A 19,721-nucleotide genomic window follows, 5' to 3' on the forward strand; every position below is an offset into this window, starting at 1 on the left:
GATTTCTTTAGTAAAACTATTTTAAATAAACCAAAGTAGAGGGGTACTGGTTACCACATAAGGGTTATTCCACCGACGGTATAGGCCCTCGCAGTGGTTAAACATCGAAAAAAATACTACCCCCCCTCCTCCTTACTTTCAATCTATTTTAAAAAGATCAAAAGTGTTGGACAGGTATTTTGTGTGAAATCACCAAAAGTCACCTTGAAGCCAGTGGGACACCAGTCAACAAACTGGATTGACTTGGCAGATTTGATGGAGGCAATGGCCACATTCACATCTTTGGGAACCACGTCTCCACGGTACAGCAAACATACAGCCATATATTTACCTAGTAGTAAATCAAGTTCTTATAAAGATTCTATAAAAGTTAAGTATCTGTCAATCTGTTTGTATGTCTGTCTGACTGTAGTATGGATTTCCTTAAATATAGTTGTTGTTTCTCAATGAAATCGTATGATGTTTCAATTGGAGAGTATATTGGACTAAATTGTAAGTTTAATAAATATGTTATCTTATTCTTTGGCTTAATAACTTCTTTGGATACATTTGTTGAATTTTTTTTCCCAAACTATTAGAGTTAAAACTTTTCAAACATTATTTTTAATGCAAAGGAGGGGTATTTTTGTTTATCTCATTGGGTAATTGGTATTTATATTTTATGTAAAAACAGGTTGAGATAAATACACGAAAATATAATTAAAGATATACTCCTCAGAAAATTATTTAATAAAAGTTATCATTTAGATAATATTTTTTCTTCTAAAAAGTTAACAGAACCTATTATATCTATAATTAAATCTTACGTATGACCTAGATTCTAGTACAGGAGGAAAATGAATATTTGTCGTATGTTTAGAATTTTTAACATTATCATAAAATTGATGTGTATAAGCCATAGTAACTTAGTAAGTCTTTTATATGAAGTAGTAAGTTTTTTGTCTGAAGATTAAGATTTTAATATCTCTTAAACCGATTGAATTTCTATTTAAGGGAAGCTTTACATAGGTCCTGGGATTGTTTTGGCTATTTTACTTGAAAATTTAAGTCTAGGGATGGTTTAAGTCTATAGTTCTATAAATAGAAAGCTCCTAGATGCTAAGAGCGCATCTGCTAGTTATACATTAAATTGTACATTATATCAATTCATTCAAAGAAACTTATTCCTCTTTTCTTTATTTCCTTCTCAACTTATTCAATGCCAAGAAGAAGAATTTGGCACAGTTAAAAAACTTTTAGTTTAGCTTGAAATTTTTATCATATAGCACTAATGGCTTAAGCCATAGAATCTTAAAGGGCTTAGCATCAGAAAGCAACCTAGGACCATTACCCAAAAAAGATAAAAAAAAATCTTAAGTAGGACTTTTTGATATATTTTAACTAAATATTGATCATATGAAAGTCATAAGAACATTATTAGTCTTGTTTGATAATATTTCTAATAAGTGAATGTTAAGTGTTATTAATTTTTCTAATCTCAATTGAAATCTATCTTGAGAGATTTTGAAGAAGCATAAGTACTATTATCCAAAAATACAACGGATGTTATAAATAAGCGGATATCATGACAGGGGAAAAATTGTTGTCATTTTAGGTTGCTAACATGGACATCATTTATTGGTATGAGGATGGGGTAAAGGGGCCGGATGGGGGGGTAGTTTAGTCAGCTACAAGTTTCACTTAATTAGAGAGCATAATGTAAGATCCAAGTAATAATAAATCTTTAAAAATAGCATTTTAAAAATCCTGTTTTCTTAAAAATTTAATGGATATAATATATACGTGGATATTATGACAAGCTAAAAATTGTCGTCAATTTAGGTCAATAGGTTATTGGTCAATTAATTCATCCAGTAAAAGGGTTGGGTATTGGGTAAAGGTGGCGGAAGGGTGGAATTGCTATTTTAGTCAGCTACAACTTTCACTGTCTTATAGAGCATAATATTCTTGTGTAAGATCCAAGTAATATTAAATCCATTAAAGATCCTGTTTATCCAAAACTACCAATATTTACCTTTTGCAGGATCACATTTGACCATTTGTGAGCTGGCCTCGAAGCATTTCTTAATCAACAAATATTCATTAGAATTTGAAATAATTTACCTTTCCTAGGGTCGCATTTCACCATTTGAGTGTTCGGCTCAAAACATACCTTAATGATTCAAAAAGTAGCTTTAACCAGCTTTTCTTCTATGTAACTAGCGACTACACCAAAAAATGCCTCTTGAAGCACCTAAGAAAGGGGATAGTCGACCATTTACTTTTTATTTTAACAAGAAATATAAAAAAAATAAATTATTGAGGGGGGATTTTTCTTTTTCGGTGTGAATTTTTTGGAGGGTTGACGTATTTTTTTTTTTTTACTTCAAGTGCTTAACTTTTGTCACAATTACGCCTCAAATTTCACTTGAATAAAGATAGTTAATTTTATTCTTATATGCTTTGTTCTTCTCAATAGATTTTAGTTTATGTGGGTTGAAATTTTAACAATTCTCCAAAAGTTAAATTTTTCTTCCAAATAAATCTTAAATAATAACTAAAAGAAGAGGCGTGCAGAAGGGGGTGTATCTACCACCCTAGCAAAAATAAGGGGGGTGGACAGGACACCCCCATATGTGCCCAACCCACAAATCTCTCCTAAAACCCATAAAATTGGTAAGGAGTTTATATGTAAACAGTTAAACCCACCCCCCTCGATTTTGGCTGGAGGGGTATGTCAAAATTTTCTGTTTCGCTTTGCACTTCACCTGACAGAACCGTGTGCACGCCACAGTGAAATGTATTTTATTTTAATTTTCATTTTATCTAAGACTCCTATCACCTTCCATTAATAGAATTAAAAATGTTAGACTATATATCTCAAAATAGGACCAAAGAAGCAATCTTTGAGAGGAGGGAGAATTAATTTTTCATCCAATATCCTATCCCTATTTGTACCTTTGTTATTTGATCAACCGCAAGAGTCTCATGGTAGGCCCGTTCTGCAGATACCAGGGGTGCATAGGTTGCCAATGGATAGTGAATTCTGAATATAAAAAAAGATGACAACATCCAAGAAAATGGTAAAGGTGTGATTTACCATTGAGAAAACAAATATATTTTCCATCTTAAAATAAATGTATAAGTATTAAAGTAAAATCCAGACAAATACAACAATTTTCCAAAGTGTAGAGACCCTTTCTGTGTGCTAGCAAATTACTTTCTGGAGGATCTGACTGTGTTTATTTTTTCGACGCTATTAGCTGATTTCTAATACCCAATAAAAAAAAGAAACAGGTTCAACACTCTATGGACATGATTAGATATAGTTCGTTCCTCCTCTATTCTTTTACTTTGATCATCTTCTATTGAAATTGACAAAAATACAACAAATTGTTTTATAAAAAACACACTTCTTGTTCTTTTGCTTGTTGTACAACTGGCAGCAACCTAAGTAAAGCTCAACAAATTAGACATTATTAAGAAATATTAAATGAAATACACGAGATATTGCTTGGAAGTTTTACAAAAATCTGCAACAAATCTGCTCCAAATTTGCTCAAGTTCAAATTGCTTGAATATTGTGCCTAAACATCTTAAGAATCCTTATTCCAAAAATTAGATAATGCGAGATTGTTGTTAAAAGACCAAAAAGTTTTTTTTTAGAACCAACTAATTATTTTCCTTGACATTTTAGACTAGGCAACCGAATATAAGAAAAGTTGGACGGTCACATTGGAGTGTCATAGAACAAGAAAAATGATTTATTCTTTACCCAATGGTGCTAAGAAATGGAACAAAGATAAAAAATTTAATTTAAGGGTGAAATGATATAAAAGAAGGATGACAACATCCATAAAAGCGAAGCTTTGAAACTGTAGGACAAACAGACATAAAAACTTGTATAGTGTCAGAGCATACAAAGTTTTAAATCGATAGGACTATTCTAACATGCCTAAATTAACGAAAAAAGTTATCCGTTACAGACGTATGGACCCTAATTAAAAAAGTCTCAGCAACCGCGCGTTTGAAGCTTCAGGAATCTCTACAAAGTGTCAGAAAAATGAGCCGTGTCACGTCATAAAAATGAGGGATGAGAGAAGAAGTGGGAAAGGAAATCTATTAAGAAGATATCGAGCTATTGACATCACACAGTTAATTTTTTCGGACACTTTGTAGATCTTCCTGAAGCTTCAAACGCGCGGTTGCTGAGACTTTTTTAAAAGCAAAGCTTTCAGTCAAAGCATCAAACACTATTAGCGGTCAATTCGACATACAGCATAAAAGTGATGTCGGCTAAAACACATCAACCGTGTTCAGCCGCAGCCACTCAAATGCCAATAAGCGTGTTTTTGCTGTGATTGTTATTTTGTACATGTTTTTATATGATTTATTTCTGTGTCCCTATCAGCTTCTTATTGCCAATATAAAGATTGATTGAACATATAATGGAAACTTTTTATTTGAGGATCATATCACAATTGGTTACCTATTATATCCGCAACTAGCGTCTACTTTAGATGTTTTTGTTTGTTAAAGTCTCTACGTTACATCCTCTTTATGTTACGTTGAAGTCTCCCATATATTTTTAAAATTTTCGATTTTTTTTGTCATTTCTCTTGGGAGGGTGGTTGTACCCTCCTCCAAAATAGTTATAAACCTTCCCAGAACCCATAGGAATCTACCCTGTTAAGGAGAACCCGATCGGTTCAGCGGTTAGCGAGATCCTTCGGTACAGACACACAGACACACAAACAAACAGACAAACATCCTGTTCCTTTAGTATAAGGATATTGTTTAATTTTCCTAAAAAACAAAAGCAGTGGTTGAATAAATATAAAGAAAATGGGAATATACCAGAGATCTTTATGTACATCCCCAATAATGACACACACAATTACCTATTCTGAAGATAAAATCAGAGGTGAAAACGTTTGAACACTCAATCAACCAACCAATCAAAATTCAGTAAAAGTCCCCAAAGTTGTTAAGCCAACATTAGAGTAAAACACTAGAAGGGGAATGGGTTAGATAACTGTATGTCCCCATACCAATGACCTTGTAAAGACTCTCAATTAGGTCTTTGAAGATCAACCAATAGTGTCAAGTAACAGAAAACAATTTGCTAGCAAACGAAGAGGTCCTTGGAAAGGGGGGGGGAGGGCAGGTAGTTATCTGTCTATACTATAGATCTGTTAAGCCAACTAATAAGAAAAGTTTATTGAAAAAATTTGGGGGCAGAATAACAGCCCATTGACCCCTCTCTCTCTCTGGATATAAACTATTTTGTGCTGTATTAATAAATAGCGACTACGCCCCCTAGAGGCCTCTAGGGGCACTTGAGGAGGGGGGAGTCGAATTTGATAACCCAATTTCTTATTTTAGATTTTAAAAGAAAAAGTAAAAAAATACTTTTTGAGGGGTGGAAATTTTTTTGGGGGGAGGGGGGTTGATGACCCCTGTGCTCATTTTTATTTTTAGTTAAAAACAATAATTTTTTGTGGGGGGTATTTTTCATTTTTTTTTTTGAGGGGGGGTTAGGGGTGTCACACCCCCCAAGAAAATAGTAATAAACCTTCCTGGGACCTATGAGAAGCAACCCTGTAACCCTGTTAAGGTTAACCCGATCGGTTCAGCGGTTAGCGAGATCCTTCGGTACAAACAGACAGATAAACAGACAAACAGACAAAGATCCTTTTACTTTATTATTTGTTTCGATATTGTTTGATATTTTATGCAGAAGTGTTGGTACACCATTAAGATTATGATTTGTAAATTTCTTATTGTTTCACCTCAACAAATGTTATTTAATCAAAAATCATGAAGGAATTGGACAATAGCCATATAAATAATATACAAATATTAAAACCTAAAATATTTAAAGGCTATCAAAGGCATAGCTTAATGATAATTATTAGAGAAAAGATATTTTTTTCTATTCAAAAAAAGGAAAGCAATAAGATAGATATTGTGATAAAAATACTGAATTTCATGACTTTGCAAGCAGCTTCGTCCATAGCATCTAGGGGAAAGAAGGGAAGTACAATAGCCAAAAAACATACCAAGAAACAACAAAAGCCTAAAACCATCCCGGGAAGAATTAAGAACTCAATTTGTTCAGTGGTTATCAAGATCCTAACAGACTGATTATTTTTTATGATGATTAAATTATTATATTCGTATTTCAAATTCACTGCACTTTAACTGTAATAGCTGAATGTAAATAAGAATAATTATCAAGGTTTTACTTTTTATTTTAAACAAGCTTTCCTGGTTGTTTATATAACAGTTATTTCTAGCAAATAAATGCTATAGAAAAGCGTAAAAACTTCTTTTTCTAAGTCTTTAAAACTTTATGCTTCAATGGATACATTGTACTATTTTTGTACAGTATTATATCATCTTTGTGGTTGCCCTGCCTAATTTGTTATTTTTATATAGCTGGAAAAGTGTACATGGGATCTTATTTATCCCAGCAGCAACTAGGTGTAGTGCACTATGACAATACATACAGAAAACCAACTTTTTAGTAGAACAACATTTCTTCAAAATTCGCAGCTGTATAAAGTTATAAGTTGCGCCTGTTTATATGTCAATACATTCTCCCTGATATAATTATTGGGGAAACTACTTTCTTTTTTTTTGGGGGGGGGAGGGGGTTCTCAATTGCAGGTTAATTAAACTTTGTGGGAGGAAGGATCAATTGCACGTGAAAATTTCATCTTTATACTATAGCGAATCAAATAATCTTGCAAGCATCGCTTTTATCTGAAATTTGCGTCACCCTTCCAACATGACACCAGACAGCGTTTGACCACTAGAAATGGCATTGTTTGTTCTTCGGGAAAAATATACAGGAGGGGTTAATTTTCCTCCTACCTAAATTCTTGTGGTACTAGAGGAAAACTTTCAGTGTGATATGTCCAAAATTTACCAATGCTTTACTTTTAAAAATCATTTAAATACGTTTTAGATTTATGCCCATTATCTTCCCTGACAAAATGAGACAAGTTAGAATTAAGCAAAAAGGATATAAGTACATAAAAAAACACTGTAGGAATCTAAGAAATAAGAAATGGCAACCAGCTTAACTTTCCTTCATATTTAGATATATCAATACAATAAATATATACTTTTTCTTTCTTTCAATATAGAATTCCAATATCCATTATACACTTATTAGATATCTTATCTATCTATCTATATATCTATTTATATATATTTATCTATCCATCTATCTATCTATCTATCTATATATCTATCTATCTATCTATCTATCTATCTATCTATCTATCTATCTATCTATCTATCTATCTATCTATATATCTATATATCTATCTATCTATCTATTTATCTATCTATCTATCTATCTATATATATATCTATATATCTATTTATCTATCTATCTATCTATCTATCTATCTATCTATCTATCTATCTATCTATCTATCTATCTATCTATCTATCTATCTATCTATCTATCTATCTATCTATCTATCTATCTATCTATCTATCTATCTATCTATCTATCTATCTATCTATCTATCTATCTATCTATCTATCTATCTATCTATCTATCTATCTATCTATCTATCTATCTATCTATCTATCTATCTATCTATCTATCTATCTATCTATCTATCTATCTATCTATCTATCTATCTATCTATCTATCTATCTATCTATCTATCTATCTATCTATCTATCTATCTATCTATCTATCTATCTATCTATCTATCTATCTATCTATCTATCTATCTATCTATCTATCTATCTATCTATCTATCTATCTATCTATCTATCTATCTATCTATCTATCTATCTATCTATCTATCTATCTATCTATCTATCTATCTATCTATCTATCTATCTATCTATCTATCTATCTATCTATCTATCTATCTATCTATCTATCTATCTATCTATCTATCTATCTATCTATCTATCTATCTATCTATCTATCTATCTATCTATCTATCTATCTATCTATCTATCTATCTATCTATCTATCTATCTATCTATCTATCTATCTATCTATCTATCTATCTATCTATCTATCTATCTATCTATCTATCTATCTATCTATCTATCTATCTATCTATCTATCTATCTATCTATCTATCTATCTATCTATATATATATCTATCTATCTATCCATTTACCTTGGATATGGAACAAGATTAGTCTGGAACTCATTCAAGTCAACATTTAATGCTCCTTCGAATCTCAGGGACGCCGTGATTGAGGAAATTATCTGTGAACATATACATGTGAATTATTATCTGCAAAATCTGCAAACCAGGGACGTCCAATGGGGGGGGGGGATAAATCGGTGATTACCTACAACCCCCCCACCCCCAAATTAATTTGGCGGTAGGCACCCCAAAACAAATATAATTTTTTATTTTTACCCTCCCCCTCCCAATAAAACAATTTTGATTTTCAATTTTCCTATATTCTAAAGAAGTTATTGTCTGCTTGTCTTTTCATATGTGTCCACAAAAGATCTAGAAAACTGCGGGAATAAAAGATCTACAATATCAAGGAAAGTATTTACTTAGAATTTTGCACTAGACACGATTTGGGACAAAATTGAATTCTTAAAATGCAATATTTATATGCTGAAAAAGTTACAAAATACGTGTGAAATTACATCCAATTTTCAAAAACCGTAACTGCACTACAGGTTTGATATTGTATATAGTTCGACTGTCTGTTTTGAATAAACTTTAGTAAGTCGCTTCTTTTATAGCTAAAATAAGATATTAAGTTTTGTTAGGTTCCGCGCACGATAATGGTATTTTTGATCTACATCACTTTCTTTCCCTCAAACATGAAAACCTACTAATTTGAATAGAATTGTAAGAATTGAATCATTAGAAAAAGTAACAGGATGTCTTAGAGTCTGTTTCTCTTTTTGCACCAAAGGGGTCCGATATGGACCTCCTTTACAATGTAGCTGATCATAGGACATTAAATTGTTCAAGGGTGAGGGGTCGAATTCAACTCCTTATCCCCCCTTCTTGAGGGCTCAAGGGGTGTAGCTGATAGTAAAGTATAAGGTAGCTTCTGGATGAGATACATTATACTTTTGCATTCAACTGTCCTTGTTTCCTCTGAATAGGTGGAATTACTTTGAATATTTTACACATCTATTTTCATCTAAAATATGCAGGAAAAATATGAAAAAACGAGGGAGAAAAAGAAAAAAAGAGACACTCTGGAAAACTGTCTATTATCAGAGAGGGAGGGTACAATGGGCTGTTTATTACAATAGTCCCCAAATTTTCTTATTCGATGGCCTAACAACTTTGGGGATTTTAGTGAATTTGATTGGTTGATTTATTAAGTTGAATGTTTGAATCAATAATTTTAATCTACAGAAGGGGTAATATTGAGAATTAATATTGGGTTTGTATATCAATTTAACGGCCATTGTCTTAACCATTTAGTTCAATAGTTAAATGAAACATTAAATATTTAAATTAATAATATACAAGATATATAAAGTTATGTGTTATTAGATAAGAATAATAAAAAGTTGGAAGAATAGGTTACCTGTGCAATAAGTCTATTCAGATTTGTATATGTTGGACGTTCTATAGCCAAGTTTTCTTTGCACAGATCATAGATAGCCTAAAAAATAGAATTAATCTAAATACTAAATGTACATGATATACATATTTACATATTTTTATAGCCAAGTTTTTTTTGCACAGGTCATAGATAGCCTATGAATATACTAAATGTATATGATGACCGTTCTATAGCCAAATTTAGGATGCTTATAATAGGTTCTAAAAACAAGTCGATGAATATTTATTTGCAGAAATAATGAATTTTAATAAGATAAATTGTAATCTAATCAAGTTATATCGAACTTGGCATCGAAACCGATTAATAACTGCTGTATTATAACCGGTTCTCAGCCATACTGAAAAACCATGTAAAACATCGACCCCTTGGTGCTAACAAAACTGGTTTCAATCTTAAGATTTTTCATTTTATCATCCGCGGAAAACCTTACTATCATACGATGAGATAAATAACTATTTTTACATTACGTCTTCCAAAGAAAGGGTATTTTATTTTATTTTGTCATGAATGGCTTGTAATGTGTAATGACTTTGTTGCTAGTGTCCCATTTGTCAATACTTTAGTAATACAAATCCTCTTCAACTTAGGTCCATCCATATTATCGTCTTAAAAATGCAATACTTACTGTATAATACTTAAACTGTTTTTTAAAGTTGTTGACTCGTTTTTGCTGCGCTACTTATGGACTCAATTGTTTTTTAACTTTATTTTTGTATGCCTTAAATAGAATAAAAAAAACATTTTATAAGTTCTTTAAAGTTTTGGTCTAAATTTAAACTATTTATCCACTCTTAAAAAGTATTTTAAAACTTTGTTTACAACTTTCATAGCGGGGGGATGATGGGTTTCTCAGGGATAAGGTATACATTTTGTTGTAGGAATAAGATAAACAATTGTAAAACATTTTATTTATTTTACATAAGTGAGTATGAAAATAGCAGAAATAGATTTTATAAGACCTTCATCTAAATATGTATTACATCCAAATGACTAGGTACTAAGACTGTATAAATCATTCAGAAAATAATTATGTATAAAATTTGAAAATGTTAAATTTTACTTCATTAACGTTACATGTTTCCATGAAAAGCATGCATATGGATCAACTGAAAATAGTTGCCGAATGTGTACGCAGTTTCCTGGGTGTTTCCTCATCCTAGCTCAATATTTACTACTAGCTACAAATCTTCAAACTTCCCTTAAAAAATCAAAATTTGAATGTATAAACGATTTATACATTATACATTATAAATTTGATTTTTTTTTGAAGTTTGAAGCTTTTTTAGCTAGTAGTAAATAATGAGCTAGGATGAGGAAACACTCAGGAAACTGCGTACACATTCGGCAACTATTTTCAGTTGATCTGCATATGGTATTAGGTGTTCATTTGCTTCAACTAAGTTCTTTTTATAATCTACAAATGTTTGAATTTAAGTTACATGCTACATTAAGATACAAAAAATCAAAATTAATGTTATGCATAGTACAGTTATAATAACTTAATATGGTTTAGAGAAAAATATATATATTACCAAATACAAAGTTTAAATAAAAAAAATACAATCTAAAACCATCCGGGGACCTATGTGAAGCTTCCATAAAATTATGAATTATGTAGTGGTTAACGAGATCTTTGCTTTATCTAATAGTAAACGCCTTGGTTTGAATAATATGACACGTGTGTGGTTGTGATTACACACCTTTGGTATTATGTGGTTTAATTTAACAACTTTGCACATACTTAAATACACTAAACTGCCAGGGAGGAAGGAGACATTGTAATCTACACTGGTACCCAAAGTATTATAACTACGTTTGCTCAAAACTTTGGGTAATTTTATTGGTTGTTTTTAAGCTTGTTGTGTTCAAACTTTTCAACCAAAATTCTATTGTACAGAAAAGGGCAATCTTGTTTATAATCATTGGGTTTATACATAAAATCATTGTTCATTGTCTTATCCCTTAAGATCCCTGATAAACTGTAGAATACACTTTGTATATAGGGAAAACTGGATTCTAATAGGTTTTTTAAAAACTGAATTTAAAGCTTCTATCAATAAAAAAATATTTTGGCATTAATATAACGTTATCTCTATAATATGTCAGTCATGGCAACTTTTAATTAATGCCACGTAGTCGACATAAATTATATTTTATATTATGTTATATTAGAATAACATGTCAGTTATTGCTTCTTTTATCTATTTATAGTCTATAAAAAATGACGTCATACAAAACAAAAGACAAATGATAGGCCAGTATACATTTTACCCTTGGTCAATTACAATGTATACTGGCCTTCAGGGGTCATTCGTATTGTATGACGTCTTCTTTTATAGGTACTTTAAGCTGCTTCTAAAATTGCAGTTCAACTAGATGATCATTTCATCTATATGGATTAATCTTCTAAAGAATGATAAAGATAACTGATGATTAAATTAATCGACAACCCCTCTCCCAAGATACCTGATTATCAACAAGGAAGGCAACATCACAATGTTCCAGGGTGGTATGGGTGTACAGCACAGCATTGTATGGTTCTACTATGGCTGTTGACACCTAAAATAATAACAAGGATAACAACATCACAATATTCCAGGGTGGTATGGGTGTACAGCACAGCATTGTATGGTTCTACTATGGCTGTTGACACCTAAAATAATAACAAGGATAACAACATCACAATATTCCAGGGTGGTATGGGTGTACAGCACAGCATTGTATGGTTCTACTATGGCTGTTGACACCTAAAATAATAACAAGGATAACAACATCACAATGTTCCAGGGTGGTATGGGTGTACAGCACAGCATTGTATGGTTCTACTATGGCTGTTGACACCTAAAATAATAACAAGGATAACAACATCACAATGTTCCAGGGTGGTATGGGTGTACAGCACAGCATTGTATGGTTCTACTATGGCTGTTGACACCTAAAATAATAACAAGGATAACAACATAACAATGTTCTAGGGTGGTATGGGTGTACAGCACAGCATTGTATGGTTCTACTATGGCTGTTGACACCTAAAATAATAACAAGGATAACAACATCACAGTGTTCTAGGGTGGTATGGGTGTACAGGACAGCATTGTATGGTTCTACTATGGCTGTTAACACCTAAATAATAACAAGGATAACAACATCACAATGTTCTAGGGTGGTATGGGTGTACAGCACAGCATTGTATGGTTCTACTATGGCTGTTGACACCTAAATAATAACAAGGATAACAACATCACAATGTTCTAGGGTGGTATGGGTGTACAGCACAGCATTGTATGGTTCTACTATGGCTGTTGACACCTAAATAATAACAAGGATAACAACATCACAATGTTCTAGGGTGGTATGGGTGTACAGCACAGCATTGTATGGTTCTACTATGGCTGTTGACACCTAAAATAATAACAAGGATAACAACATCAAAATGTTCCAGGGTGGTATGGGTGTACAGCACAGCATTGTATGGTTCTACTATGGCTGTTGATACCTAAAATAATAACAAGGATGACAACATCACAATGTTCCAGGGTGGTATGGGTGTACAGCACAGCATTGTAGGGTTCTACTATGACTGTTGACACCTAAATAATAACAAGGATAACAACATCACAATGTTCTAGAGTGGTATAGGTGTACAGAACAGCATTGCAGGGTTCTACTATGGCTGTTGATACCTAAAATAATAACAAGGATAGCAACATCACAATGTTCTAGAGTGGTATGGGTGTACAGAACAGCATTATATGGTTCTACTGTGGCTGTTGACACCTAAAAAATAAGTATAAAGTAAATTATATGATGATAAACAAAATTACCCCATCTGTTGCTTGAAATTATTGGTGAAAAAGCTTGTTCACTTAGTTTAAAACCAAACAATAAAGATTCAACTTTTTTAACTAACGATTGGTAATTTTTGTCCAAAGTCCCCTCCCTCCCTAATTTGCTTTGCTTTATGGTTAACTTATCTATTAAAATTAATCAATCTTGCATGATTAAAACTAGACCTGCGGAGCTGGGTAGATAGAAAATCCAAGTTTAGATTTCTTTCCATAGTCCACTGATAACCTCTCCATGAGAAGGGATGCGAACCCGGAACCAGTTCCACCACCGAATGAGTGAAATATCAGAAATCCCTAAAAAATAAGTAACCTTTGGCTTATTAAGGTGATTTCACTTAAAGTGCCTATCAAGCAATGAACTTACATAAAAAACGAAAAACTACCTACCCTTTACTTTTTTTTAAATAAGGGGGTAGGGAGTAGGGGAGGCACTTTTAAGGAAACCGCCGTTAAAGTTATATAAATGCTTTGAAACTTAAGTTAAATAATAGTTTTTACCCAAAGATCTGTCTAACCACTGAACCGATATTTTCCTTTTCTTGTTAGAATCAAAATCGCAAATGGGGTAGAGGGTCGACTAGTCGCTAGTACTTAATATTCAACTATTTGTAAAACGTTGCTATAAGAAATAAATGTAATTTACATAAATTAATATACTCATGTCATAAATTAGTTTTATGTTTTACGCCTACAGTGTTTGTCATTTAGTATTTGCTAATGATAGCACATTTTTCATTTCAATGTTGGCTTATTATATTTGTTAACGTACAATTAAATTCCATGTAGATTTGGTATCCATTTATAAAAAGTTCATTATGTCTATCTAGCTGTGTGTATTTCTATATGTCTGTTATATTCTATTACTATTAGTATTTGAAAATGTATCTTCTTTGATATTCAGGGAAGGTTTATAACTACCCCAAAAAGAGATATCGCCTCTAGAAAAAATTATCCCCCTCCCCCAAAAAATGAACAGTTGTCAACTTCCCCTTAAAAGGCCTCTAGAGGCTGAAGTAACAGGATGTCTTTCTGTATATATTTATGTGCAAAGGGGCAACAGCATCCTTTGGATAAAGTATAGCTCTGACCAAAAAATTAACTCAACCCTTTTTTTTTTAATTATGAATAATATAGGTTAGTGGGCACCTCTTACCACCCGCTCGGGCCGAAACCATTATTAGGAATATAAATAACAATGTGACGTCAACCTGTTTCAATGTTGCTTGTCCTTGTTTTTATATCTTTACCTGTAGACCCGAAGCTTGATCTGAAAGTCGTCTTATTCTGTCCAAAGTAACTTCTATCTGTTCTTTCCCTAAAAATTCAAGAGTAAGCAGGGTTTTTAAAAGTATGTACCTTTTTATCTCACAAACAGATAATATAGTAGTTTCATGGAAACTGATGTATCTAAAAACAACAAAATATAAAAGATCGAACAATAGAATATTTAGTTCTGTCCAATTAAAAAAAAAACCTATTTTTTCTTCATACCGGACCATTTGCAGAGTGCCTAGCACAGTGGAGCCTCTACCTGTGGCGCTCTAACCCTGGGGGCCAACCTGTACCAAATATAATCTAACCTAACCAAACATAATGTAATAAACGGGTATAGTCCCTTTCGTGACAACGCCTCTTATTGGGAGTTTTGTCGTATTTTGATAGTTTATTTAAGGTAAGGTTAGGTTATATTAGGTTAATTGATTGCCCCACAGGGTTAGGTGATTGGCCTGAAGGATTAGAGCCCCACACAGGGTTATAAATAGAAGAAAAGCTACTGAAGGGCGTTGTCAAGAAAGGGACTATACTCTAAAAAACAAATAAACGAAAAACTACCCCTCCCCCTCCTTAATTTAGATTTAAATATTTTTAAGAGTGGATGATTATTTGAGCTAAACAAAGAACTTTGGGGGATGACCCAGAATATTTTTAACAAAACAATCATCATGTATATTTTGTAAAAGTTGAGTACCAATAGTTATACATTCCCCAATATAATACCAATTAATAATTCATAAATAAATTAAATATATTGATTGTAAATATTTTAACCCTTTACAGTCGGGCCCCTTGCCGCACCTTAATCAGTCGGGGGGGGGGGGGGGCGTTCAACGCCCCACCTTATTATCTCAGTTCCTATTAGAGCTAGAGGGCTAAATTTTTTTGTGCAAGTCCCCTGTTTGATAATGAATTTCCGACCTTTTATAAGTCTTAGTCAATTTTCGCTTCCTTCACCCTTTTATTTAACAACCTTTGTTTTTAGGTCCTTTTTTACCTAAAAATTTCAAACGGCTGTAATTTTCTTATTTTTGAAGCTAGAAGAAATTTTTTTTCCCAGAAAATGTTTATCTTTATGTAAATTTTACATTAGAAATATCAAAATATAAATTTTAGCGGCCGCAGCTGTACTTGGCAGCTGCCAGCCGCCGCAGTCGGCGGTCGGCGGGAAAACGGCGGCGGATCTTCATAAAATTTTAATACTTTATGTAGACATGTAAGAAAAGCTTAAGTTTAAAATCTGAAGTCTCTAAGTCAAAAATTGCGGGCACAGGAGCCTTTTAAAGTTTTCTGGAGACCTGGAGGATCAGGACCTGCAGGATCATACCTGGAACCTGAAAGTGACTTGAACACCTGTATTTCATATAAGGATGTACTACTAGAGGATTTTTTAGTATTTTGGTATGATTAAATGCTTTGTTTTAGTCAAAATAATATTTTTGCTCTTTACCTGGATGACCCTGCCAGGTTTGCTGGCATCCTGTGCCCGCCAGGATGGAGATATTCAAAAAATTCCAACTCTCAGTTATGTGTCATACCCATACTTAAAAAGTCAAGCAGTTTGGGCTCTTCATCTTTCACACACAGAAAATGAGATAGAAAAAACCGGATGGGGGGGCGTTCAACGCCCCCCCCCCCCCCGACCGTTAAGGGTTAATAATGAAAATTATGACACATGGCCATTTGATGATTCATCAAACTTACAAATTTATTAATTATAAAGAGGTGTAAAAATACAAAATTACAAAACGTTTTTTATTCAAAGTTTGTATCAATGTCATTATTAGCCCAGCAATAAAGAAAAATATTGCAGCATTATCTTTTTACTAGCAAATACATCCATTTCAGGACCAATGTCGTTTCTAAACTATCAAATTTAGTATAGAAGAAAAGTTATAATTCTTCCTCTAACCTAAAGAGGAACCATATTTGTCCAGGAGTTAACGAGGTCATAATCTATGACTTTAATAAAAGCAGGTTTGTTTCTTTTAGCTTGCTATAATCTTATACCTTAATTAACAAACAAAATAAAGAAAATTATTTGCTTCATGACAACATAAACTCTATTTATAGCAGCTTGACTTTCAAATGGCATTTAACAGATCATACTTACAGGAATTGCTTAATAAAATAATTTATGATTTTAAATTTGATTATCACGACCACTATTCGAGATAGTTTGCTGATTGTTTTGTAATAATGCCCCTATACAAAGAATGTTGTACGTCGGTCTTTTTGTCATGCCTCAAAAGACATAAACATATTTTTTCAAGGTCTAGTAATTATCTATTATTTATTATATCATTCTTTCTTTTTCTACCCTCCCCATCCCTTTGAGTTAGTAAATGAGGTAACTTTGGTTAATGGTTGTTGAATGATTTTAAAGAAGAGAAAGGCCAACAAACGAATCCTAAAGAGAAGCTACTCTATACTTTACCTATAGTATAATGTCCTCTGTAAACGTATTATAAATATGTATTTTAAAAGGTTAAAGGAGAAATAGACCAACAAACAAATCCTAGAGAATAGCAACTCTATAATTAGTGCTTACCTATAGTATAATGTCCTCTCGCATAATTATTAGCCGCATCTTCTTTCCCAGTTATCAGCTGTTCAGGATGGAACAGAGATCTGCACCATTTTTACACTTTTATTTTTGCCTAAAAAAAAACTGTGTCTGGGGTTTCCCTCAAAATTCCTAGTCGTTCATAGAACTCCCCTCCAATGAATTATAAAATGAATTATAATTAAGGGAGGAGGTTACTTTCCATTTGATTAATCATTACTTTAGGACAGGTTAGGTTGTATGGGTTATTGGGTAGCCCCGCAAGGTTAAGGCCCCTCTTTGTGGTGAAATATATGATGAAACAACTTTTAGTTAAGTTTAAATAGTTTTCTAAAATTAAAATTCTGACTTGTAAAAAGAATAAATTTCATCATTATTTTTTTTGAAAGAACAAAAGAAATATTTGTATACTTTTCAATACACTATCACAAAAAAAATCTATTGTTTGTTGATGTTAAGAAAATCTATTGTTTTGTACAACCGGAAACACCTTTTTTATCAAAAATAAAACACAGCAAATTAACTGTTTGAGTTACTATCTTTAGGTTTTCTGTGAGTCAAACTTTTAAAAAGAAAAAGTAAAAAAAAGGGTCATTTTTTTCTACAGGCGATCACTATTAAGGAAGGGTGGTGGTACCCTCCTGAAAAAAGAGGCTTAAATGTGCAGGAGAACCACATACTTTAAGTGATTAATGAAATCTTTTGCTACACACAAACGCTCACATGCATACAAACATCCCGTTACTTTTATGTAAGGATATCAAAAATGTTTTTTTTTCTATCTTTGCCAAGATTTTCACTATTTTGTATAATCCTAGATTTTGCCTTATACTTTTAATAGTTTTATGAGAAATACAGAAAAATGAAATGAAAAATCAAGAATTAACCTCTGTTTTATTTGCCTTGATCCTATAAGTTATGTTTCATACTTTTTAAAAATGATCCTTAAACTTAAACTTTTCAGTATGAAAAATCAAATAAAAATATTAATTATGGGTCATTATGCAAGTGTAAAATTCCTATAAGTTCCAGTTCTGACTTCATCAACTACAGAAGGTTCCAGATCCACCATGACTGCTCTGGGTACATGTTTACCTGAGTCACCAATCAATATATAAACACATCCATTTTTTGAAAAACAACCACTTATTGTTAATTAGGCATACTAGAATTGTTCTATTGATTTTAAACTTTTCAATATGATTCCTAATGTAATTTTTGTCAGATTAAAATTCCTTCTTTGGTCTATCAATCAATCAATTAATGATTTCAACTATAACATTCTCATAGTGGCATTTGCACTCCTAAAGAGAAACCTATTGGCAGCATGTTAAAATACATTCTTTAAAATAAAATTGGATTGAAACTTATGGATTGTAATATGTTGATTTCCTGATCCAGTTTCATTGAAGAAAGTGCTAAAGCTGTCATCATTAATACCATCTCCATGATCATCATGAATCATACCATCAGGATGGATACCATGCTCCAGACAGTACAGCTCCCTAGGATTAATATATATAATATCATATTGATACTATCTCCATGATCATCATGAATCATACCATCAGGATGGATACCATGGTCCAGACAGTATAGCTCCCTAGGATTAATATATAATAAAATCATATTGATACTATCTCCATGATCATCATGAATCATACCATCAGGATGGATACCATGCTCCAGACAGTATAGCTCCCTAGGATTAATATATAATAAAATCATATTGATACTATCTCCATGATCATCATGAATCATACCATCAGGATGGATACCATGGTCCAGACAGTACAGTTGACCCTTGGCCAACAAAACATGGATTTCATTTAATTTCTTTATTAGTTAGGGAAAAATTAGCTATCTATTTTACATATGATACATGCTTTTTCAGTATAGGTGAGAACCGATTCTAAGCCATTCTAAGTCAGAAATAAATCAGATTCATTGCCACACAGAAGGTTTTTTTTCTGCCTATAAGAAATTATATCATACTGGCCCTCCATAGGTCATTCAAAATGCATACTGGCCTGTCAATGGTAATTTGGTCTGTGTATTGGCCTACATTGGTCATTCATATTGTATGACGTCATTTTTCTATAGGCACTTTAAAGAGCTTTACCACACAGGGTTGGAAATTAACTTACCAGCAGGCATTGCCCATCTGTACGCCAGCCTGTCCAATGTGAATGCTAATGACCTCACGCATCTTGGTAGTTAGGAACAAGTGTATGAGAAATTATTAATCTGCAGAAAGTAAAATCTCATTTATGCTTTTATATTTAGATTTTGTTTCAATCAAAAGTATCTAATAATATATTTAGAAACATAAAATATATGAAAATAATTGGGTAATTTGATACGGTTCTCTTTTAAAATATAGCTTTCCATATGTCCAGTGTAGGTTCAAAACTAGTTCTTTTATTTTTAATTAGGGAAGGCGGTGGGGGGAACAA

The 19,721-nt window shown here is 32.5% G+C and overlaps 1 protein-coding gene across 1 annotated transcript in view; it reads right to left on the minus strand.

Moving 5' to 3' along the window:
- LOC145323864 (tubulin alpha-1 chain-like) overlaps positions 1–19,514 on the minus strand; it is a 24,588-nt gene extending 5,074 nt beyond the window's left edge. The window contains exons 1-12 of the mRNA XM_080166448.1: positions 19,413–19,514; positions 18,657–18,770; positions 18,288–18,359; positions 17,251–17,333; positions 14,672–14,739; positions 13,590–13,718; positions 12,043–12,135; positions 9,538–9,615; positions 8,142–8,233; positions 2,938–3,025; positions 2,015–2,063; positions 204–331 (exon numbers count right to left, since the gene is read on the minus strand). Coding sequence (XP_080022574.1) covers positions 204–331; positions 2,015–2,063; positions 2,938–3,025; positions 8,142–8,233; positions 9,538–9,615; positions 12,043–12,135; positions 13,590–13,718; positions 14,672–14,739; positions 17,251–17,333; positions 18,288–18,359; positions 18,657–18,770; positions 19,413–19,474 — 1,056 coding nt within the window. The 5' untranslated portion in view covers positions 19,475–19,514. The remainder of the gene's footprint in view (positions 1–203; positions 332–2,014; positions 2,064–2,937; positions 3,026–8,141; positions 8,234–9,537; positions 9,616–12,042; positions 12,136–13,589; positions 13,719–14,671; positions 14,740–17,250; positions 17,334–18,287; positions 18,360–18,656; positions 18,771–19,412) is intronic.
- Between the last annotated feature and the right edge of the window lie 207 nt (positions 19,515–19,721).

The sequence above is a fragment of the Acartia tonsa genome, chromosome 7 (genome assembly GCF_053477335.1).
Source record: "Acartia tonsa isolate MP-2025a chromosome 7, ASM5347733v1, whole genome shotgun sequence".
In the NCBI taxonomy this organism is placed as follows: Eukaryota; Metazoa; Arthropoda; class Copepoda; order Calanoida; family Acartiidae; genus Acartia; species Acartia tonsa.